The following is a 25,343-nucleotide window of genomic DNA, read 5'->3' on the forward strand; positions in this document are numbered from 1 at the left end:
AAGGAATATTCTAGGGTGTTGTTATGATATTTCAGGAGGTTGCTGGGTTGTTGCTATGATATTCCAGGAGGTTGCTATGTTGTTGTTATGATATTCCAGAAGGTTGCTAGGTTGCTGCTATGATATTCCAGGAGGTTGCTAGGGTGTTGCTATGATATTCCAGGAGGTTGCTAGGGTGTTGCTTGGTGGTTTCTATGATATTCCAGGAAAGTTCTAGGGTGTTGTTATGATATTTCAGGAGGTTGCTGGGTTGTTGCTATGATATTCCAGGAGGTTGCTATGGTGTTGTTATGATATTTCAGGAGGTTGCTAGAGTGTTGCTTCACCATCTATTATGAAATATTTGTAGTAACACTTTTTTGGTTGGTCACTCCAAAAGGGTTATTTCTAATTATATGAGGTTAAATTGTACACAGTTGAACCTTATAATGTTTAAGATTTGTTAAACGTTAAATATATGACGCTCTGCTCCAGACACATAAGGCTGAGGTTTCAAACTCACAGGTCAAAGTTCACCTAGATAAAGTTACCATGGAGCGAAAGTAACAGCATTTTAAACATCATCATAAATGCATGAAGGTTGCTAGCTCTGATTTCAACTCCACTCACTCTGCTCACGATGCTGGTGTTCTCTCTGATGATTGGCTGCTAGATCCTGTCACTTACTTTAACTACAGGAACTACAGCCATGACATGGGAGGGGGTGTGATGGAAAGTAGCAAAACGTAATATTTAAATGACTGTGTCAGACTTGCCAGCCTTTATGTGATGTATTTTGCATATAAGCTCCAGGTTTTAACATCGGACACAACACAAGAACTTTTAATCACTCAAAAAATCAAAAAGAGCAGTCTTCTTTTTTTCTGTTTTAAAACTTTAGGTGAGCCAATCAACATGAATCTGGAATGATTGACAGCTCTAACCACTTCAGGTCAGATGTGTTCAACCAGTTTGCAAGTTATGGGATGAGTAAGATGGGAACCCGTCCATGACAACACATGCATTCACACACCCAGTTTCACAGTTTGGGGCAAATCAACCTATGGACATGTTCAGGGCAGGAGTGAAGAAAACAGAGCCTCGGAACCAAACTGAGGAAAAAACGGAGAGAAGGTGAAAAGACCTTCGCATAGATTAACCCTCATTTCAAAACTTACTGCTTGGTTCAGTAACATTATTAATACACAGGGTTTCATAAAATAGCACAATACGGACTTCTTCTAAATAATTAAAGACATAAACAAAATTTGATCCTTATTATCATCAAATTACCTTTATTCCACCATCAGGCTTAAAAACATCAAAAAACTTAAGAGACTGTGATCAAACTATGTGTCGAGGGAAAACGTTTATTAGGATTCTAATGATTTTAAATCTGTGATGGGTTTTGTTTCATTTCTACTCAACAAGGTGTGAGTTCCCCTTATGGACCTCGGACAAGCCTCATGTTTGGGATACTGAACAACTAAACCAAGTCATGTGAGGCACATGTGTGAGCTCCAGTGAGAATAATGAAAAAAGTCTTGACGTAGCTCGGCTAAATGGCTGCAATGCGGACAGAACAAACATTATAGTAAAGGATTGGTTGAAAAAAAACGTGAGGCTGAGCATTTTTAAGCAAGCTTTGTGGCTAACCAGCACTGGCTGTCGAGCTCTTTTAGCTGTTAGCATTGGTGGGTGAGGTATTTCTTAATTATTTTCTACAGTGAAGCTGAATGTTGGTCAAAGAGGTTCATTAGGATTCTCCCAGGTGTGTTACAGCTCAGTTGGGACTCCTTAGAGGCTCACTTAAGGCTTTATTACTGTTCCCTCTGTGTGTGTGTGTTTCTTAATGAAAGCTTCTAAACAAAAGCTATACAGAAATCTCTTCTCTCCGCTATTTGCTCTACTCTGTTAGCTAAAAGGCAAGTCATTCAAGTGTAGTAGTGATTAGTAGCCTAATTTAAACCTACACCACCTCGACCAAGCAGGTACTAGTGAAAATTTTAACAACTTGCAGCAAGTGAAGATTTATATGACGCCTGAGATCTGGGGAGTTTGGAGGCCGGGTTAATATCTTGAATTCATTGAAAGCATCCCTGAACAATGTGTGCAGTGTGTCAGGGAGCATCATCCTACTAAAACAAGACACTGACATTAGGGAACACTGTTTGGATGCTTAGGTCCAAATCTGAGAGTGACTGAGAGGAACAGGTACAGATGTACAGGCTCCCCGTGACCCGAGGTAGTTCGGATAAGCGGTAGAAGATGAATGAATGAATGATGAATGAAAGTTCTCATAGTTTTACCTCCATGTGAAGAAAAAAGATGTGTCTCCTATTTATATAAATGTTTAAAATGTATTTGTATCCGTATCTGTTTTCAGGTTAACAAATAATAGATCTGTATTCAGATGCCCCCTAATAATAAAACACCCCTAGCACATGCATTAAGTATGGATTAGTATGGATGCATTAATAGCAGTAAGGATTCTTCATCCAGTTATTGATTATTGTAGCTACTGTTAGCTAAAGTGACTAATAAATTCAACAGAAGAAAAAACGGATTTTGTAAGGCGTGAATGTAAATCAAGACTTATAAGAGATTACAGCCCTGATAATTAGGTGATAAGTTTCCTCAAGCTGGTTTCCTCTGAGGTCTCTTCCTAATCCTGTGTCTGCCTCTTCTTTTGCTCTTTAGCAGATTGTTATGCTGTCATAAAATCCTATTCTCTAAAATTACGTGTGTGCGTGTGTGTGCGTGCTTTGTGCCGATGTTTGCCCGTATGCATTCATGAGGTGTGCCTGTGTGCGTTTTTGTTTTGTTTTAGCATATATGTATGAAATATGTGACTACTACATAGGCATTTGAATATGTAAATATGTAAATATATGCAAAATATGTATATGTATTTTCTCACTGCATGTGTTTCTTTTTGTTTTCTCTCTGTCACTGTGTGTGCATGCGTGTGTGTGTGTGTGTGTGTGTGTGTGTGTGTGTGTGAACTGAATTGTAGTGGGGGTTGGGTTGTTTTGTATGTTCACACACATTTATCACACCCTCTGTCTCTGTTCTGGAACCTTCTGAGAGGTCGACCACAGCTTCCAAGTGATGTTACAGTAAAGGCGGTTCTATCAGCCAATAAGAGCAGCGAGCCTCAGAGCAAACCAATCAGATCGCAGGTGGTGGGAGCAGGACTGATGAGGGAGTGTAATAGCAGTGACAGCTCAGCACACTTGCACACATTCACACTCTTCAGCAACCCTTCTAATGCTGGAGCAGTGATTATACTGTAGATCTTTCTCCATGGTGGCCATAGAGGACGCATGGAAAAAATTCAGTTTAAAAATATGGTTTTGTATTTGTATCGTCAGCTGCTACTTAATAAATCCATGTAGATCTGTGGAACACCAGCCACATTTTCTTGGAGGGTTGAGCAGCGTAATGACCTGTGTGTGTGTGAGAGAGAGTTAGAGAAAGAGATGGACTGATGGCAGCAGAAATCTTCCTTTGCTGTCATCTACAGGAGGTTTTATCCATACATCAAAGGCTAAGACAGAAAGAAGGAGAGAGAGAGAGAGAGAGAGAGAGAGAGAGAGAGAGAGAGATGGAGACCAGGGTGGTGGTCAATGGAAAGTCAATGGAAAAAAATGGTGGTGAAATAGTAAATGGGAAGGGCAATTAGCAGTGATTTTTCCTTCACCCTGAGGCAGGTGTATATTATTTATTCATGCCTCAGTGAAAACACGGTTTCATGATACAGGAGCTTTACTGTTGCTTCACTGATTGGGCTGCATTTGTCACACTGATCTGTCATAACACACACATTCACACACACACATACTCACACAGTCTATACCAATTACGCCAAGAAATTAAGATTTTCTGATATTGCACAAATGAAAATGTCACATTTTCTATATCTGTTCTTCGTTCACGTTAGGTTTAACTACATTTAAAACCAATGAGCCTATGAGCTGTACTCCTGCTTTAATGCCCTCTACACCCTTTATAATGAAAACTCTTCATGATTGAACTTGTGTTTTCTCTTTAATCTCTATAAACATAATGGCTGCATCGTTTCCTCTGTTTTACTGTTGCATTTAAACTGAATATCTCATCTCTCGTACCTGAAATTAGGTTTTGACTGAAATTGAATTCCAGTCACGTATTTTGAGAAACCAAGACACACGTAAACAACAGTGGAGAGTAAACAGAACCAAAGTGCTGACCAGAAAGGAGCTGTTATTGTTGGCTTCAGGGGTAAACACACTACCATTAACTTTATTACACACACACACACACACTCAATCAGAGAATGACCTCTTGACGGCTGGTAAGTTAACACCATTAAAATTAAATCAGACAAAGCCCCAAAACCCTGAATACCACCATCAGTGTTCCTTTAGGACAGAAGCTGTCTCGGTCACACAAGTAAAGTCTGTCTCCTTTAGAAAGCAACACAATGGACCTAATCAGAGCTGTCAGGCTCGGCCATGCAGGACCTCGAGTTATTTATTTTCCCGGTCATTGTCTTGAAATGTTCATCTTCTCCCCAGATTCTTTTTTTTGGCAGATGAGATTCATTCATGTTGGCATGAATACAATGGCATGCACTGCACCAGTAGCATTAGCCTCCCACCACCATGCTTCACTATGTGTATGGTGTATATGAAATTTTTTTTTATGTGTATCTCTGTACTTCTTTCCCAACAGAGAAGTTATGTGCGAGGTGAAGAACGGAGATGATTGATGATTGTTGAAGATGGTCGTCTTAGACCTATTTTCGATGGTCAGAGAGCTCTTTGTGAAACCTTTCCATGGTGCATCTATCTGGGCACGTTTAGTTGTGGCTCCATTAAATTTCTACCTGCAGTTTAAGGGTTGAAGGAAGATTAGGAAGAACTTTAAGAACAATCTACACCATTATTCTAATTTGGTGAATGAAAGCTTACCGTAATAACACCAGGTGGATTTTAAATAAAAAAATATAGTGAACTTGATTTTTTTTAAATGGATTATATATATATTTTTTTTACACTTTTATTTTTAATGTAATGTCTAGTTGTTTTTTAATGGAATTCGTAAAAAGGTCGAAAGACATTATCGCTGCATGGTTGATGTACGCATCTCCCATTTGAGGTCCCGTGTGATCGTAGTTCCCAGAAACTTAAACGAAGTGACAGTACTCACTGATGAATTATTAAAGATAAGAGAGGAGCTGGAAGATGTGTGTTTCCTGAAGTCGATGTGCATCTCTGTGGTTTCTAGAGCATTGAGCTACACCAGGGAGTTACACTCACTGTCCATTTTAATAGGAACACGGCTCATTTACGCAGTTTTCCCATTATTCTGTCATGTGGCTGCAGAACAATGCAGAAAATCATGTCGGTGAAGGTCAAAAGCTTCAAATGATGTTCACAACAAATCTCAGTGAGAGTCTGATTTCGGTCACTTTAATCGTGGTATGGATGTTTATGCCAGATGGGATGTTTGATTTTTCAGAAACTGCTGATGCCTGGTGATTTTTAGGCCAAAATCTGTACATGTTCCTCTCAGTCACTCTCAGATTTGGACCTAAGCATCCAAACAGTGTTCCCTAATGTCAGTGTCTTGTTTTAGTAGGATGATGCTCCCTGACACACTGCACACATTGTTCAGGGATGCTTTCAATGAATTCAAGATATTAACCCGGCCTCCAAACTCCCCAGATCTCAAGATCTGAGATCCGATCAAGCGTCTGTGGGACGTGTTGGACAAACAAAACTGATCCCTATGGAGGCTCCACCTCACAACTTACAGGATTTAGAGGATCTGCTGCTAACGTCCTGGTGCCAGACACCACAGCACAATTTTAGAGGTCTTGTGGAGTCCAGGCTTTGACTGATCAATGCCGGCACAAGTGATACAATGAGGTGGTGCTTTTAAATTTGCACAAAATATGGCACAGTTGTTATGTCAAAACACACACCCAACACAACCCAAGGAGCAGTTATGATCCTGTATGTTTAAAAGTCAATAGTAACAACATTGGTTGTGTTTTTAATGACAGTATATTGTATTACTGAACATCACGCAGACTTCAGAATCTGGACCAACATGTGGAAACTCTGCCCCTTGGCGCCTCGATAAATAATTGAATAGAGGAAAAGGCTGAGGTCGAGGCTCATCGATCAAAGCCATTATCCTCTCGCGTTATGTTCCTCAAGGGGAGTGACGAGTTGCAGATAGGTGGAGTCAGAGCTGTCAATCAAAACCCATAGCCAAGGCTGAAATTCAGGTCCAAAAGTCAATGTTTAGATTTATGTAAGGAAAGAATGAGGATGTCTTTGTTGAGACATATCATCTGATATCGAATGTGCAGGCTGCGTCCTCTAAGCAGCAAGGTCATAGCAGTGTTGTAATTTTAACCATTAAAAGCTCCCCACAAGAGAAAAGACCAAAATAAAACAGGAGGTTGGAAGTCCAGTAATGTGATACTTCTCTCTCCCTCATACAGAGACAGACAGACAAGAGAGAGTGAGAGAGAGTGAGAGAGAGAGAAAGAGAGAGAGAGAGAGAGAGAAAGAGAGAGAGGAGAGACAGAGAGAGAGACAGACAAGCGAGAGAGAGACAGAGAGAGTGTGAGAGAGACAGAGAGAGAGAGAGAGAGAGAGAGAGAGAGAGAGAGAGAGAGAGAGTAAACAGTAAATTTAGTAAATTCAAATCACCCAAACTTTTAATCTGGATTTTTAATAATCAAGCAGATCCTTATATATATCCTTATCCTTATCCTTATGGATCTTTTTTTATTATATAAAGATCTTTCTGGATATATCCAAAAGATCTGCAATGTTTCATTCTTCAAAGAGCCGTGTCCTACCTAGCATCCTGTGTGCTATCGTTCTTCCCGAATACATCTGCACAAACAGTAACCGAAGCTCAGGATCGAACCTGTGACCGTGGGGCTGTGAGGCAGCAGTGCTGCACACTGTTATTTCTTCACACTTCATTTCTTCTTCACGCGATCTGATTTTGATTCGAGCTGAATCGAACGGATCAAGGGATTCGACACATAATCGCACAGGTTATTTACGGTGAACGTGTCACTGTTGCAAATTTGACACACGGAGCTTAATTTCAATGCCATGTAATATTGGACATCCATCTATTTATCGTTCTGTCCTTGTAGCTATTCAGGCGTGTATGTATTTATTCACCATACATCGTCCAGACAGCCAGCCATTTTTCCTTTCGTCTGTTTGGGCCACCTGTCCCCCCCGATAAACAGAGAGTGGTGTGTGTGTGTGTGTGTGTGTGTGTGTGAGAGAGAGAGAGAGAGACAGATGGTGTTTGGGGCCTCAGAGATTATGGACCTGGTGGTTTCACTCTCTGACCCCGCCCACCTGTCCCAGACCCACATATACACATACTGTACATTTTCCTTACTTCCCTTACTGCACAACCTGATGACTGATCCGTCTCTGATCCACGCAGCAGCACGTAGACCCCCGGTATTGATGCCTTAAAACATATTTTTTTCAAAGAAGTATACAGCAGAATTTTTTGCTCCAGATTACAGATATCTCCTAACAGTTATCTCATTGCTACTGCTGAGCAAATCAGACATATGCTCAAAGCTTAACCATATTGATATCAAGCTCAGTCACAAGTGAAGCTTCATTTGATGATGATCAATAGAGACAACATACACACTTCTACAAGCACAGGAAGGAAGCATACGCTCATTAACCTTTTAGAGTGATTTAAAGGCCAATAAGGAGTTTTGAACACAGATGCTGAGGGTGTAAAGTGCTGAAATTCAATAGGGATTTACGACCTTATTGACCTTAACCATATGGAAGGGGACCGAGAAACGGTGACACGGACATCCGACAAGACGTTTTAAGCGTCGTATTTATTAAACAAACACACACTTCTGTAGCTGTTTTTATTCATGACCACACTGTATGAGAACAGATGTACAGGAATAAAATGAAACTACACAATAATATAAAACCATGTCCTGGTTGATCAGCAGAAGATGCTGACAGTTTCAATGTTAATTAAAGTGCAGAATAAAAGATCAGTCAATAAATATCAATAAATGAAAAGACTTGGGGAAGAAATGCCAACTCTATCGGCACTTCATAACGAAACGCTCTAAATTCATGATGTAACCTGGTCTCTGTTTGTTGAGCTTCATAGCTAGGGATATTAAAAGCAACGTGTCCCTATAATTTCTACATAATTGAATGAAGGAAGTTAGAAAGAAAAGCAGCCCTCAGACCAGACAGACTTCACCAGATTGATTCGATGAACGTTATGTGAGTGATGTATCATCTGCTCCGTATCGATCCCGTCACTGAGGGAATCACTTCCATGCCTCACCGTACAGCAACGATAAATAGATACAGAATGAAGGTGTGGAAAATAAGTTGAATCTTTTTTATACACACAAAGCATGAACCTAAAGAGAATCTGAAGTGATCAGATTCGTTTGCCGGATTTCCTGTAGAGGAACTGAGAGAGCTGAAGAACACGAAAACATATAAACATCATACTATAATCCATCACTCACTCACTCACGTATTCGTTTGTTCGTTCATTCACTTATTCATTCACTCCATCAATTATTCGCTGATTTACTCACTCCATTTAGTCATTCTCTCACTCATTCATTCATATGCTTATTAATTCACTCCCTTACTCATTCACTCTCTCATTCATTCACACACTCATTCATTCAATCATTCACTAACTCATTCAATTGTTCATATGATCATTCATTCACTTATTCACTGATTCAGTTTTTCTTTCTTTCATTCATGTACTCACTTACTCTCTCATGCACTCTCTCACCTACACACTCACTCACTCACTCACACACCCATTCGTTCATTAGCTCATTCATTTTCTCATATACCCGTTCATTCATTCACTCCCTCTCTGACACACACCCTCACTAATTCATTCATTATTTCTTTCTTTTATTCATTCACCCATTCATTCATTCACTCCCTCTCTGACGCACACCCTCACTAATTTATTAATTGTTTCTTTTATTCATTCACCCATTCCTTCATTCACCTTTCATTCATTCACTCACTCATTCACGCTCTCACTTTCACACTCATTCATTCATTCATTCACTCACTCACGCTGCAGGTCTACACACAGATCAGCTGATGAGACGAATCCCAGCTTTAATCAGGACTATCAGGGTGTCCGAGTTTCACAAAAGCTTGATTAGAAGTGATTTACTTTCTCATCATAGTGTCGCATCTCAGCTCCCCATGCTACTCACATCAAACTAAACCCCTGAGCATGTGTCAGTAATCAGTTATAACCATTAATCCATGGTATGATGATCAATCCTGCTGTAGCTCTGCTCTCACTGAACCAGCTGCCCTGGAAAATGCAGGAAAGGTGTACAATGGCTCCTTTTTACACCTAACGGGGTCACTCAGCCAGGACATGTTTGGTGTCAAGTTTGTTTCTTTAGTATTTTACTTAAGCTACATGGCTAATGGAGCAAAAAGTTTAAAAAAAGCCTCTACTTTATAATAGCATTATGCAAATCATAATTGCATTTAATTACATTATGGATAATTGTGCCTTGCGGTGCTACAACAAATCAATTTTCCTCAGTGATCAAGAAAGAACTCTATCTTTCTGTCTATCCATCTGTCTAAAGCAGAACATCAATAGTGTAAATCCTCTTACCTTCTTCTGCTCCTCTGGTCCGTGAACCCCCTGCTTCCTCCGATGCCGCTGGGCCGGAGGTGTCTTCCTTCCCGAATCCGACATCTTTAGACAAATTCTTCACTTATAAATATCCAGCTGCGATCCTTCTGCAGATCTTGACAGTACGGTCATTCGTCCATCAGAGGCACTCGGTTCGACGCGTCACCATTGCCATGACAGCGTGCAGTGTCATTCATACACCTGATCCCTCGAGCGACGGCTAAAGTTCGGCTCAGCCTCTCTGACTTCTTCTGGTCCAGCCATCCAAACTTCGTCCTCGTGCATTTTTCCGTAATTGTTTGAAATCCTCAAACGCGGTAATCCCCGTGCAGTTCAGGACGACACGTTCCTCTATTCACGCACCTCAGAGACATCTTGGGAGTCCCAACAGAACAAGACACAAGACAGATACTGTTATAAATTGAGAGATAAAAAAAGATGAGTAACAGTTGCGTGCATATGTACTGTGTTCACAACATTGTTATACAGGAACTATTGAACATATCAAAGCCTAGCTCCAGATTGTTGATGGGAGGAATTAGCCTAGAGAGAGCAGGAACAGTCGGAGTTCAACAAAAGCACAGCTAAGCTATCACACCATCATGTTGGGGAATATCTCTGCCAGAGTTCTCACTAGGACAAGAAAGTATGACCATATAACCACAATTTTATCATCTCTACACTGGCTACCCGTTAAGTTTAGAATTGATTACAAACTGCTGCTACTTACGTACAAGGCTCTTAATGGTTTAGCTCCCATGTATCTAACTAGTCTTCTAACACGTTACAATCCTTCATGCTCTCTGAGATCACAAAACTCAGGACTTCTGGTAGTTCCCAGAATATCTAAGTCCACTAAAGGTGGTAGAGCATTTTCTTATTTAGCTCCCTAACTCTGGAATGGTCTTCCTGATAGTGTTCGTGGCTCAGACACACTTTCCCAGTTCAAAAGCAGATTAAAAACTCATCTCTTTAGTCAGACATACACATAACACATCCCATAATCTTGTGCACTATTACATTAGACTTGCACATTTTTATGAACAGCAGATATGTTAATCCCTCTGCACCGCTCTTCTCTTTTTCTACCCATGCCGAGACACCTAGACAATGTGCGATGAAGATCTCGGACCTCCACTGAGATGAGGCCGACTCTGTGAGAATCCTGAGACATTTACAGATCTACCAGCTCCATTTGGACTCTGTGATACTAAGAGGAGATCTGAACTCCATGTGATTCCTACACCAATACAACACTTGTCTGATTGTATATTTGTAATCACACCATCTAGTGTCACCCATATGAGGATGGGCCCCCCTTTGAGTCTGGTTCCTCTCAAGGTTTCTTCCTTTACCAATTTAAGGGAGTTTTTCCTTGCCACTGCTGCTGAGTCACCTCAGACTTGCTCACTGGGGATAAATACATATACATACATACATACATACTGTGAACTATATATATCTTGAATTTTTATTATATTAATTCTTTATACTTCTCCTTATGTTTACCTTCTGCTCTATGTTTATGTTCTGTAAAGCTGCTTTGAGACAATGTCCATTGTAAAAAGCGCTATACAAATAAACTTGAATTGAATTGAATTGAATTGAATAATTCTGTTCACCAGACGAGAGAGATGCCTGAGTCAGTAGAACGTCGGTTCTGTCTGTCGGCAGCTATGAAGCCTAACCCGTTACCGCTCCACACGTCATTTCATTAGCATAGTATTATCCATCATCTGCATATTTATTGTGATGGGTTTATAATATCTATCAACATGAACACACTAAACACTTCTAGAATAGCGTAAACATGATGGGATTTGGAGCACAGCTGAATATCGTACCATTGTAGTAACATAAGCAGCATATATTTTAACGGTATTTAAATCATGACAAACAGTTCGATTACAGAATGTAAATCTAATGTGATTAAATAATATTGATGTGTGAGTGGCTATTAAAAGCCTGCAGGAATGAAGCCTGCATGAGAGCAAAGCTAACACAACAGTCTGAGTTCACTTACAGACCAGTATGAAGGTCTGATTGAGGGTTTTAAATTACAGCACACACACACATACACACACACCTATCACTCTTTTATTATTTTTCCATTGACTGGTATTACTGTACCTACCGTCTATACCTCCTGGAAAAAGGGATATTTGAGAGTCCAGAATGTTATAAAGTGTACATTATCAACATTGTAATTATTGACATATAGTTTTACACATGCACACACACACACACACACACACACACACACACACGTGTTGTCATGTGTATTCACTAACATTCAGTTTTGAACAGTTTTACCGACACTCACTCTCTCTTTCTCTCTCATACACACACACTCTCTTTTACACACACACACACACACACACACACAAATTTGTCTTCATGCGCACTTTCATAATTATGAGATCATTTGACCATCAGATGAAGAGAGAGAGAGAGAGAGAGAGAGAGAGAGAGAGAGAGAGAGAGACCGAGCAGTAAATCAAGGTTCCAACAAAAACCCTCATGACCTCGAAACAGAAAAAGCACGAACATTATATCACAATAAATAACAGTCTTATACAATACTACAATACTGTCCCATTCCACGCAGGATGACTGACTTTTACGCACGCGGCCGCACGAATCGTTCAACTTACCCCGATCTGGGCGTGATACACTCTCGATTGTGTTGACACGCGCTTTGTCGGGGCTTAAACCCAACCAAAATCTCCAAGAAATTGGGTTTCGGTAAAAGAGGTCGGAATCTCAGACCTGTTTTCGGGTCCCGCGTCCGTCCTGCAGCTCATTCCGCAGTGATGTAGTTTCCAATTTTGTTAGAGGATGTACTGCTTCAGCACCAGCGTCATTATCTCTCTCTCTCTGTCTCTCTCTCTCTCTCTCTCGCTCTCTCTCTCTCACACACACACGCTCTCTCTCTCTCTCTCTCTCTCTCTCTCTCTCTCTCTCTCTCTCTCTCACACACACACACACACACACACTATCTCTCTCTCTCTCTCTCACTCTATCTCTCTCTCTATGTCTCACACACACTCTCTCTTTCTCACACACACTCTCTCTATCATACACACACGCACTCTCTCTCTGTCTCTCTCTATCATACACACACACTTTCTCTCTGTCTCTCTCTGTCTCTCTCTCTCTCTCTCTCTCTCTCTCTCTCTCTCTCTGTCTCTCTCTCTCTCTCACACACACACTCTCTCTCTCTCTCTCTCTCTCTCTCTCACACACACACACACACACACTATCTCTCTCTCTCTCTCTCTCTCTCTCTCTCTCTCTCTCACTCTCTCTCTCTATGTCTCACACACACACTCTCTTTCTCACACACACTCTCTCTATCATACACACACGCACTCTCTCTCTGTCTCTCTCTATCATACACACGCACTTTCTCTCTGTCTCTCTCTCTCTCTCTCTCTCTCTCTCTCTCTCTGTCTCTCTCACACACACACACGCACACACAGGAGGAGGAGAGAACCAGCCATACCAACCCAGTTGATAACCAGTGATGTTACTGCGTCGCTGCATTACATCTCTGCTCTCTGCACACGCTGCGTTCCCTCGGTCCTGCATTGTTTCCATAGCAACTGGTAAGCAGAACGCACTTGTCGCCATCTAGCGTCCATAGCAACAGCGTGACACCAAACGTACCAGATGATCATCTACGGACCCTGCTCAAAAAATGCCAGACTGTACAGACTCTAAAGTGAACTTGAAAGTATGTGCACCCCTGACCATACAGAATGTCTCAGAGTGCTGTAGCTAGGTGTCCAAACCCTGTTCCATGCATGACAATGTCCCTGTGAACAAAGTGATGTAGGGGTTAACCTGGCCTCGAGTGTCCTTCACAGAGCCCTGACTCAACTGAACTGGAACTGAAGTCTTCTCAACATCCCAACATCAGCGTCTGATCTCACTGATGCTCTTGTAGCTGAATGAGCACTAATCCCCAAAGTCAAAGCAGAGAGGGTCAAGGGCTCAACAGTGGTAGTTTGGCAGTGCTGGTCTTGAACCTTTATCTTCCAATCAACAACGCTGAGCCTTAACCACTTGAGCCTACACTGATTACTACATTGCCTCATGTGGGACGCTTCTTCAGGTATGACACAGTTTTCGGCGGGAGAATGAATCATCAGAACATAGGACTAGAAGGGCAAGTGTCCCAGAGGATAGGCTACAAAACAGAAAGGGCTGAAATAGGAGAACATGTGCAGACCTCAAGAAATATTAAATCTTCACAGGCACAACCTGTATGCGAGAGCATCCAGAAGAAATGAGATGTCAGAGCTTTAGGGAAAATATCTGCTGTTATATTTGGCACAAACAAAACACAAACCAACACGCAGTTGACAACATTCTATCATGCTCTGGGGTTGCTTTTCTGTAAAGGGAAATGGAACCCAAGTCATTAAGGGCAACATGGATGAAGCCAAATTTGTTAACAATTTGAGAAAAATCTGTTCCACTTGGACAGAAATTTTGTCTGGGGTGAAAAATCGACAATACAAAGGAATGTGTTTGGCATGTGGCATGTCTGTGGCATGACCTGAAAGTTGATGTCTAACAAAATTCTCCATTTTAGAGAATTAGAAAAAATTTGAATGCTTATTTGAATACTGACCAGTTAACCAGTGATTAGATGTTCGTTATGGTATTGGATCCGTTCAAGTTCAGCTTACTTAGCTTTTATTTACAAAAGTAAAAAAAAATTAAAAAGATTTCCCTGCATTCATCCCGTTTGTAAGATTCCTACAAGGCATAAAATTTCCTAGGAGACAGAGACAGCTCATTATATCATGATGTAAGAAGACCGAGTTCTTGCTGTACGCCGATCTTGATAAATCTGTATGAAGGACTCATTTTCAAATTTTTTTCAAAAATTTTTCAAAAGGACACAAAATCAAAGGACTCATTTTCTTTGATGTCCCTTTGAATGAACCTGCATCTGTATTAGTAATGTTAAGAAGAAAGGGTGATGTGAACAAATTCAGTGTGATAGACACATCCATTCTCACCAAGACTCAAATTTATTTGTTGAATCAAACACACAATTGTTCTTTATGCATTTTTGATGCCGCTGTGCATTTTTAGAATGCTAACCAGAGAGAGATGCTAGCACCTGAATGCAAAGATCAAGTTTTTCAGTTTATTTGGACATCCACCCACCCATCCAGACACACATACATAGATACATACATACATACATACACACACACACACACACACGCACATGGCTCTGTTTTTCCAAGAAAGTCCAAGTGAAAAATCAGGACCAGTAAGTCATAAAGGTAAAGCCAAAGCTACAAAACATTCAGATAATTAAACAGCCATGTATACAGCTTAGAAGTTATTAGTGGTGACTGGTGGATGATCTCAGTGCTCCTCTGAGTTCACGTCCAGCTTCCTCTGAGGGATGTACAGGCTCTTATTGGCAGTAGGCGTGACCATGGTGGAGACTGGTGTGTGGAAAAAGCACTGCTGAGGGGCGGAGCCACTTTTGGGTGTGGTCAGGGAAGGCTAAAGACAAAAAAAATGTAAGAAATGAGTTTATTATTTTATTATATGTGGCTTTTCGCTCCTTGACGTTTGAGATTTCTCCTTGTGTGTGCAGAACAGTGTGTAATGTGCTTACCTGCTGCAGGCTGATGAGTGTGAGCGGCGAGACAGGCTTGATGAAGATCATGCCGTGTGATTGGAGCGGTGTGTGAGCATGCGATGTGTGGAGCGTGTGGGTGCAGGGGATGGGGCTGGGCTGCTCCGCTGCAGGTGCCATGTGTGTGGCCCCGTGCGTGTTGTGGATCAGAGCGAGGTTCTGCAGGGTGAAGTTGAGAATGGAAGGGTTTGGGCTGACCCGGTGGGTGGGGCGATGGACAGGTAATGGAGATGGGGTGAACTCCTGAGGTGAAGGAGCTATCGAACCTGCAAACCACAAAGAGAATAAATAAATCAATAATAAAAATACGTGAAGCATTCTACAGTGAAGCTTGCCTATAAAATGATGTATTGTGATTCAGTATGTAATATTAAGGATCAGATTATGCAATGGAACATCGACACCATGCAGGTTTTTTTTTTACAACGATACTGATTTCTCAATTTCAATTGGTCAAAAAATGTTTGTATGTACATTTGTATTTTTCTGTATATTTGTGTGTATGTGTTCGGTTGTCTGTTTGTGTGTGTATATTTACATTTGTTTGAGTGGGTGTGTGTGATTTACCTGCAGTTGGTGTGTGATAGATGTATGTAGGAGTTTTATGTGCATCTCCACTGGAGGTCGGAGTCTCCTTAAAGCTAAGCAGCGGCTGCTGGGAAATTGGAATCAAATAACCTGTGGGGATCAGAGTCTGAGACACACACACACACACACACACACACACACACACACACACACACACACACACACACACACACACACACACACACACACACACACACACACACACACACACACACACACACACACACACACACACACACACACACACACACACCACAAATAAGTCTAGTGCAGTGATTCCAGAACTAGGGGTTAAGAGAACAGAAACTTCATGAATCCCTGGTCTAGTGTTTCCATTTTTTTTTACCTCTGTGTTCGTGTGTCTGTTCGAGTCCTGCGGAGTGGGCGTGGCCTGGGTGTGGTTCTGTGATTTCTCTTCCCGCTCCTCTGTCTCCAGGAAGTGCTGCAGCTCCGTGTTGTGCTCCAGCGTGTCGGGATTATTATGGGGTGTTTTGTTAAATTCAGGTTCGAGGTGCAAAGCTCTTGCTGAGGCACGGCTGGAAGTCAGGGCTCCTCTGCGGTCTTTCAGACGAGCCTGTAGGATCTGGCACAACTTGGGGGACAAACTCTGGAATGCACAAGATGCACAAATGTACAAACACACACATATTAATAACTTCTGCGGTATCACCTGCTCCATTACAGCTAACACAAGCAAAAGAAGAAAAAAAAATGAAATAAATAAACAGCATTTATTCGGAATTAGCAGCTCGCAGTTCTTAAAGTGAAGATTTGATTTTTTTTAGGATCGGTTAATAGTTTTTATAGCTATTTCTCACACACACCTTTGAGTTTGTCTCGATCCGTTTGATCTTAGCCGGACTTCTTTCTAAACTCGTTAAACACGTCCGTTTCAGGGCCGGACTTGCCGGCTCGTAACCGTGCAGCAACCTCTGGTTCGTAATTGTTACAGACGGTGGTGACACCTTCGTGTTTGCTCCTCTGGGACTTTCAAAGGTCATGGAGCGCACAGCGGTGGAGGGCGGAGGCCTGGCGATGGGGCGAGGACGGACAGGGGTGTGGCTGACGTACACAGCATGAGGAAGCAGCACAGGAACGAGAGAGCAGCACGGAGGAGGAGGAGCAAACGATAACTGTACCGTCGGGGGACAAGCCTCCGCCCCGGATGTCATTGAGCGAGGAACAGGCGAGCTTTTCTCTTCGTCTTTCTGATTGCTCTGCTTTTGAACGTTGCTGAAAATCAACAGCAGTGACAAAGCAATATGAAGTTAATATAGAGCCATTTATTTAATAAGAAAGGTCAAACAAATAAATGAATGAACTAAACAGTAAAATTGAAAGCATGCTGATGGCGAGTTATCGCAAACTTTTGGATTGGAATTAAGTAAATAGTTGTTTTTCTTTACACAGCTTGCTGGTCTAGCTGCATTTTACAGATCTCAGCGAGGTGATCCATTTTACTCGTACAGAATCGTCCGTTAGCTGAATCGCCTGAAACAAATAAATTCATAAATGATTAAAAAATGAATATAAGTACCATTGGGACAAGGTTATTTTCTAAGAAAAGTGAAAGTATGCACTCACTGGTGATTTTAACAGGACTTGTTGGAGCAGAGCTGATCTTCCTGCGATCGTCCTGGATGCTTTTGGCCAGTTTGACGAGTGAATGATGCCGGGTGAAGCCTCGCTTAGTGCCGGGAGAGCAGAACAGGTTTTTGGTGCAGTTATCTATGGACGAGCGAGATTCGAGGGGGCCAGGGCAAGACGACGGCTCGACCTGCAAACCTGCAAAGAAAAAACAAAAATCTAGATTATCTTACAGGTAGAATCGTGGCTGTATATACTGAGGAGAAAAAAATAAAAATCACAAACAGTTACAAAACAAAACAAACAGTTACATGGTGTTTTGTATAGGAAGTATAGCTGTATAACCCATATAAGTGACACTAACCCTGTAAGGACAGATTCTCTGGTCCGGTCCATTTAAACGCTGGTTTTCGTCCTCGTAATTCAGTCACGTGCACTTTCTGAATAAGCTTAAGACTGCTGAGGACGTTCGAGATGTCATACAGACGACGAATCTTTGCTAAACAAAAAAAAAAAAAAAGAAAGAAACCCGAAAGAACAGAAATTTAGACAATAGGTCAGAAGAATGTATCCTCCAGAGCTCTTCTGAACTGTATTATACAGGCTTGTAATATCTGTTGGTGTACAAGTATCTCAAAGTAAAGTAGCTCATGAATGACATGTACTGTGTAATGGATAATGGATTCTGAAGGTTGGAAAAACTGCTATGTTGCCCTACAGAGAGTAAGAGAAGTATCCACCTTCCCTTACAACACACACTGAAACTCACTCTTGAACTTGCTCTTGTCCTGGTCCACCACCTGGTCTTCTCCTATCAGAATCTTGGCGGCGGTTTCCAAGCTCACTACACGGGGACTGGACACCAGGAAGAGCATGACAAACTTCTGACTCATCACACGCAACGACTTGTCCTTACGGCTAGCTGTGGGTTATTGGAAAAAAGGTTTAGCATTGCGATACATGTGATTAACAGTCTGAGCATGCATGAGGGCTCTGAATGAGAGAGATCAAGCTCCACACTGACCCCCTTTAGCGTCTGCCGAGGTTTCACTTAAGACCGTCTCCCTCAGTGTGATTTCTAGATCCGTGTCCTCGTTCTCTTTCTCCTCTCCGTCCATCTCCAGCACGTCATCTGCATGTCTTTGTCGTATCTGCTGGATCTGCTGGTTGTAGTGATGTTTCTCTCCCTCTCTTTGCAGCAGTGCTAGCGTGTGTGCTAGTTGGGCACGGCCGTGCCACGTGTAGCGGTTTTTGGCCAGACGGCTGACCATGTTCAGGCTCTCCAAGACGTTCATGATGTCGTAAATACGCCGCCGTTCCACATCTGAGAGAAAGAGAGAGAGAGAATAATAGAAACACACAATAGAAATACTTTAGAAGTGTGCAAAGAAGCTAGCTGTCGAAATTAACACAATATAAACTGTACATTTCTCCTGTGTGTAAGAGACTTACTCAGTTCAACAGCAACATCGTCGAGGCAGATGTCGTTGTTTACAGCTGGATTGGGATCATCTGGATAACGAGCTAAAAATTTGTGACACAGCAGGCCAAGGCTTTTCTCCTTGCGGCTGAGCTGCAGCCTCTCTGACTCTTCTCCTTGTTCGGTGTCCTGTAAAGAAAAAGAACATGTTAGTACAGGCAGGCTCTGAGCTGTGAGACTGTGAGCTGCTCATATAAAGCGATCGAGCTTTAAGCATCTATTAAGGACTGATTTTGACACTCTCACTCACTCACTCATTTTCTACCGCTTATCCGAACTACCTCGGGTCACGGGGAGCCTGTGCCTATCTCAGGCGTCATCAGGCATCAAGGCAGGATACACCCTGGCCAACCCATCGCAGGGCACACACACACACTCCCATTCGCTCACGCAATCACACACTACGGACAATTTTCCAGAGATGCCAATCAACCTAACATGCATGTCTTTGGACCGGGGGAGGAAACCGGAGTACCAGGAGGAAACCCCCGAGGCACAGGGAGAACATGCAAACTCCACACACACACAAGGCAGAGGCGGGAATCGAACCCGCAACCCTGGAGGTGTGAGGCGAACGTGCTAACCACTAAGCCACCGTGCGCATTGAGTGAGTATCAAGTGAGTATCGAGTGACTATCGAGTATTGAGTGAGCATAGAGTATCGAGTGTGTATCGAATGAGTGAGTATCAAGAGAGTATTGAGTGAGTCTGTATTGAGTAGAGTGAGTATCGAGTAAGCATCGTGTGAGTATCGAGTAAGCATCGTGTGAGTATCGAGTAAGTATCGAGTGAGTGAGTATCGAGTAAGTGAGTGAGTATTGAGTAAGTATCGAGTGAGTGAGCATCAAGAGAGTATTGAGTGAGTATGGAGTGAGTATGGAGTGAGTATGGAGTGAGTATGGAGTGAGTATGGAGTGAGTATGGAGTGAGTATGGAGTGAGTATGGAGTGAGTATGGAGTGAGTGAGTATGGAGTGAGTATGGAGTAAGTATCGAGCGAGTGAGTATCAAGTATTGAGTGAGTGAGTATTGAGTAAGTATCAAGTGAGTGAGTAGTGAGTATCAAGTGAGTATTGAGTGAATATCAAGTTAGTATTGAGTACTAAGTGAGTATTGAGTGACTATTACCGGTTTATTGCAATATTACACATACAAATGTCACAAAACATGTTTGTATCAGTTGCAAATACACTGCATATCGTTTGTAAACAGCTTATAAACAAAGCAGTTAAACAAATCCCAGATATGTTTGCATTCTTCATCACTGTTACCTGAGAGGAGTTCTCCAGTTCCTCGCTGACGGTCTTCTCTTTCTCTCGGTTGCGTATTTCAGGACTCGCCGCACTGATCAGCATTTTCAGGTTGGACGTTGGCGTCCACGGTTCTCCTCCTCCCGCCACCTCGGACCCCTTCGTGGGTGTAGACAAAGGTCCCATGATCCTCTTCGCTTCCTGAGAAACCGTGAACGCAAATTAAAGGGGAAGAGGAAGAACGCTCAGATCACAGTGACCTCACGTCATAACCAGCAAGCGAGACCTGAACGTTAAGCGATCTGACCCGTAGATCTTTAAACTAAACACACACAAACCTTGTCATGAGCAACAGCCTCAAATTTCTGGTTCAACTGTCGGCTGTCCGATAAAGTGCTGGTCATCTTCCACCTACATGTGATAGGAAAAATAAAAGTTTACACATCCACAAGTGAAAAATAAGACTTCACTAAACTCTTCTGTACTTCTAGAGACGTTATACCTTTTCTTTACGGCGTTATACATCATGGACGAGAACATCATCAGTGCTCTGATCAGTGTGGAATGACTCAGGGGTTAATAATATGGTATAATAATAATAATAATGATAATAACGATAAAGATTCTGGTTTAGATTCAAATCTCTGCGGCCATGTAAACAAGGTGCTTGGCGGTAACTGACATCCGTGATCTCCAAGGCTACAAGTAGTACGTGTACGTGTACGTCTACGTGTACGCCCGCTCCGTCACCACAACCAATCAGCGCAAAGCAGGAAGAGTCGTCGAACTCAAAGCGACCAATGAGCGACTCGCGGAAAACGGTGCGCACTTTTTTTGAAATGTTGGCGCGGAATTTCCTCCTCACAGAAGTCCAAAAAGCTACAAAATCGAGCAGAATTAATGTGTAAAAACTTCAGGCACCTAGACGAACACGACACTCGGGACGATTTAAAACCGCTTTAGAAGTTCATCAAAAACACTCAGACATCACGAAGCCCGGTCTCTTCTCTCTGTGTAGCCGGATTGCTAATGCTAAAGCTAATGCTACAAATAAACACCAGTAACGACGAATAAACACCAGCATCCGTGTTTATTTCAGTTCAGCTGGTAAACAGTGAATAAGTGACACGTTAGTGATGTGTTGTTTCTGATATGTGACGCGTTTAAAACAGATTAAACAGAGGAAAAGTGCGCCAAAGCCGAGCTGAAAGTTTCCACTCATGTGTCTGTTAGACAGCTATAAAACACACAACACTTACCCTGGAGGGTTAGAATGCCTTGGGATTTCCTTTATAAAGCCTCCTTTGGCGAGGACAAATCCATGGCAGAGAAGATCCAGCTTCTGTTACTGAGGAAACTCTTTAGCTGATAAAAGTTTAGAAGGTTAGCTAACTGTAATAAAGAGATCATTAAAACTGAGGGAATCTCATGCGTGAACGGTGACTTACATTAAAGTAAAACTCCTGTGGATCAACAGGATAAAGTAAAAAGTTGGCATTCCAGGACAGAAAGTGTTAATTCGGTTGAAACTCCCGCCAGTAGAATGAACACGTCCCGCCACTCAGTCTGTAATATACTACAGGGGAGGAGGGTAGACGACACGCGCGCGCACGCGCACACACACTTCTCTCTCTCACACACATACACACTCACACATACACACAGACTAGTAAAGAACTAAATATTATTAATCAGAGCTGGGAGTAAGTCACACATGTGCAAGTCACAAGTAAGTCTCAAGTCTTAACCTTCAAGTCTCAAGCAAGTCCGAGTCATTTTTTGTGAGAGTCAAGTCAAGTCACTGCTTTATGTCAAGCAAGTCAAGTCAAGTCGTAGCTCGAGTCAAGCAAGTCACTGGCAAGTCATACATATGATTGATGATTTAACTAAATATATATTAAACAAAGTTAAATCTACAGTATTTATGGACTATCAGAGTTTTATTTGCAACAAAAATTATTATATGCATTTATTTTTAAAAGGTGTCCACATACAGGTGAGTTGTAAATACAATAAAAATCTAAAAATGAATAAAAATCAAAACTACAAAGAATAAGATGTAAATGTAACTGAAATAAGGCCAACATAAAAGCATGCAAAGTTTCAATATGCCTCAAACATGGCAGAAGACCATGGAAAAGTTGGGGGGAGAGAGAGAGAGAGATATGCACACGCACACACATTCAATTTAAAGGGATAGTTCACCTAAAAAAAAAAATGTGTTATCTTTTTCTCATCCTCATGATGTTACAAACCTGTATAAATTTCTTTGTTTTGATGAACACACACATGTAGATATTTTGAGGACTGTTTGTAACCAAACCATTCATGAGCCCCATTCACTTCCATAGTATTCTTTTTTCCCACTATGGAAGTGAATGGGGCTCATGAATGGTTTGGTTACAAACATTCCTTAAAATATCTTCCTCCGTGTTCATCAGAACAAAGAAATTTTTACAGGTTTGTAACATCATGAGGATGAGAAAAAGATAACAGAATTTTTTTTTTATGGGTGAACTATCCCTTTAAATTGAATGTGTGTGCGTGTGCATGCGAGACTAGAATATGGCTGTATTTGCAACTCTGAAGTTTTTTATATTTATATTTATGTTTTTTTATATAGGGGCAGGGGGGCATGGTGGCTTAGTGGTTAGCACGTTCGCCTCACACCTCCAGGGTTGGGGGTTCGATTCCCGCCTCCGCCTTGTGTGTATGTTTGCATGTTCGCAGGTTTCCTCCCCCGGTCCAAAGACATGCATGGTAGGTTGACTGCCTTCTCTGGAAAATTGTCCGTAGTGTGTGATTGCGTGAGTGAATGAGTGTGTGTGCCCTGCGATGGGTTGGCACTCCGTCCAGGGTGTATCCTGCCTTGATGCCCGATGACGCCTGAGATAGGCACAGGATCCCCATGACCCGAGGTAGTTCGGATAAGCGGTAGAAGATGAACGAATGAATGAATATATATGTGCATCCCCATAAACGATCTATACGCTTTTCACTCAAAGCCTAACACTGAAGACCAATTATAAGTGCTATTGCAAAACAGCTGACATTTCCACATAAACAGTGACCAACCATTTACACTACATTGCGCTTGCAAAAAATTTAATTTGGTAGAACGTTGTCATTCAATTGTGAGCGATGTGGTCGCATACTGCTGTTCTTCTCTTCTCATCTTGCACAAAATCCCGGTACCCGAACTTAATTATTTTTGGTGTAGCGCCAGGGGCGATTCTAGAATTTTCATTTTAGTGGGGCTCAGCCCCCAGGGTATAGGGTTGTATATACTACTAACCTTATTGCAATCCACTATTCCATTGTATTCCCTGTATTTCACTGTAAAAAATTGAATGATGTTTCTCTCTCTGCCATTTAGTGCTTTCAGACAATATAATGATGAGTGTCTAATCATTTCTGTGCATGGCTGCATATTTGTAATGCTGAAATACACAATAATGTTTTAGATTTTAAAAGGTCAATTAAAATAAATCATGGTCGTTTTTTAAAGTATGTTTTCATGGGTGTTAATCGCTTCATTTTTGTTGGAAGAAAAAAACAACTATCACACTGTGATAAGGGCTGAAGTTGAACGCAGCGAAGACGCATTGGATGAGAAACCGAACTGTGTATTGGTCCAGTAAACTGCAATTACAAGAACTGCACCAATGCAGATGTCATATCATAGCAATCCATCAATAAAAGCACACACACCTTGTACTCTCTGATGTTCGCTCTGCTCGGCGTCCCTGCGAATTGAAAAACGCGCTGAATCCACGCAGACCACGCAGTTCAGGGGAGGAGCCGAAACATGATGCGGCTTGTCGCCGCTTCAAATGCGTTTTTAAACGGGACTGAAGCGATCAAAAAATACTTAATCAAATATTTTTTTAGGGGGGCTGGGCAGAAGTTTAGGGGCCTAAAAAGGGCCTAGTGACGCCCCTGTGTACCGCCTTCCATGTTTCGTCACGACTGTTAAGGTTTATTAGTTAGTGCGCGCGCTCCCTCTGCTTGCCTGCTGCGTCACGTGGTTAGATTACGTGGTTTAAATTTACGTGGATTACGTGGTTTACGATCACGTGGTTTAAAAACAGATTTAAAAACAAAATAGACAAAAAAAATAAAACAAAAACAAAAAACAAGTTATTTCGAGTCATTTAACTCAAGTCCGAGTCAAGTCTCAAGTCATGAATGTCAATTCAAAGTCAAGTCGAGTATTTTTTTTAATATTTGTCAAGCAAGTCTCAAGTCTCAAATTTGCGACTTAAGTCCGACTCGAGTCAAGTCATATGACTTTAGTCCCCCATCTCTGGTATTAATTAGTAGGTAATGAACAGACAAACCAATTGACTGTTATGTATTATTTTATTATAATAAATCCAGAGTATATCTTTAAATATATTCACAAGAGGGTATTAATTTTGTGTAAAAAAACAGAAGAGTTTATAATGTACAAGTGGGCAGGGCTTAGAAGACCAGAAGGCTCACAGGTCAGTTGTCCAGGATTGTGTACCTTCTCCTATTCCTCACTGTGGTGACATCGTCGAGGTGCAACCTGTGGTGGGTGGATTGGATTGTGTTGAGTGGGACACAGTGATATGACAGAAGAGAATTACAGAGTTCCAATTCTTAATTAAAGTAATGAAGTTAATTAATTAAGTGAGGGAATGCAATTATTAAACAGTTTGAGTTTTGTCTGGCTGGGACTGTTTTGGGCTACTCTGGAGAATTTGGATCGAAGCCGACGTCCTTCTTATGCCTGTGGGGTTATGGGAACACATGGAGGTCACTTGAGGGCTGTATTAGATCAAGGGATGTGTTAGGTGATCTACAGTCACGTCTATCACCTAGAAGCTGAGGCTCCACAGTTTATTTTTCACTTCAAGGTCAGAGTTTGCGATTTAAGGCGCAAAAAAGGCACAACAACCACAGCGCTCACTAGTGTGTTTAAAATTGCAGTGCATTAAATCACTAGACATTTCATAGTCAGACTTGGAAACGTAACAGATTGGAACAGTGATTATCGCTGAAATCTTCCAGATGTACAGTACATGATGTATGTGGTG

At 41.7% G+C, this 25,343-nt stretch overlaps 2 protein-coding genes across 3 annotated transcripts in view; both read right to left on the reverse strand.

Moving 5' to 3' along the window:
• nav2a (neuron navigator 2a) overlaps positions 1 to 12,562 on the reverse strand; it is a 79,299-nt gene extending 66,737 nt beyond the window's left edge. For both annotated transcript variants that reach the window (XM_060877300.1, XM_060877287.1), the window contains exons 1-2: positions 12,360 to 12,562; positions 9,685 to 10,079 (exon numbers count right to left, since the gene is read on the reverse strand). In XM_060877300.1, the coding sequence (XP_060733283.1) occupies positions 9,685 to 9,768 (84 nt within the window). In that variant the 5' untranslated portion in view covers positions 9,769 to 10,079; positions 12,360 to 12,562. The remainder of the gene's footprint in view (positions 1 to 9,684; positions 10,080 to 12,359) is intronic.
• Positions 12,563 to 14,731: 2,169 nt separating this feature from the next.
• Positions 14,732 to 22,186, reverse strand: e2f8 (E2F transcription factor 8). Its single transcript, XM_060877319.1, has 14 exons — positions 21,540 to 22,186; positions 20,619 to 20,691; positions 20,302 to 20,481; positions 19,004 to 19,160; positions 18,576 to 18,875; positions 18,321 to 18,473; positions 17,916 to 18,050; positions 17,549 to 17,749; positions 17,371 to 17,455; positions 16,789 to 17,197; positions 16,311 to 16,571; positions 15,944 to 16,070; positions 15,356 to 15,642; positions 14,732 to 15,240 (listed from the first exon to the last, which is right to left on the reverse strand). Exons 2-14 carry the CDS (start codon positions 20,682 to 20,684, stop codon positions 15,097 to 15,099), a joined length of 2,505 nt encoding a protein of 834 aa, XP_060733302.1. The 5' UTR covers positions 20,685 to 20,691; positions 21,540 to 22,186; the 3' UTR covers positions 14,732 to 15,096.
• Between the last annotated feature and the right edge of the window lie 3,157 nt (positions 22,187 to 25,343).

The sequence above is a fragment of the Tachysurus vachellii genome, chromosome 1, assembly GCF_030014155.1.
Source record: "Tachysurus vachellii isolate PV-2020 chromosome 1, HZAU_Pvac_v1, whole genome shotgun sequence".
Classification (NCBI taxonomy): Eukaryota; Metazoa; Chordata; class Actinopteri; order Siluriformes; family Bagridae; genus Tachysurus; species Tachysurus vachellii.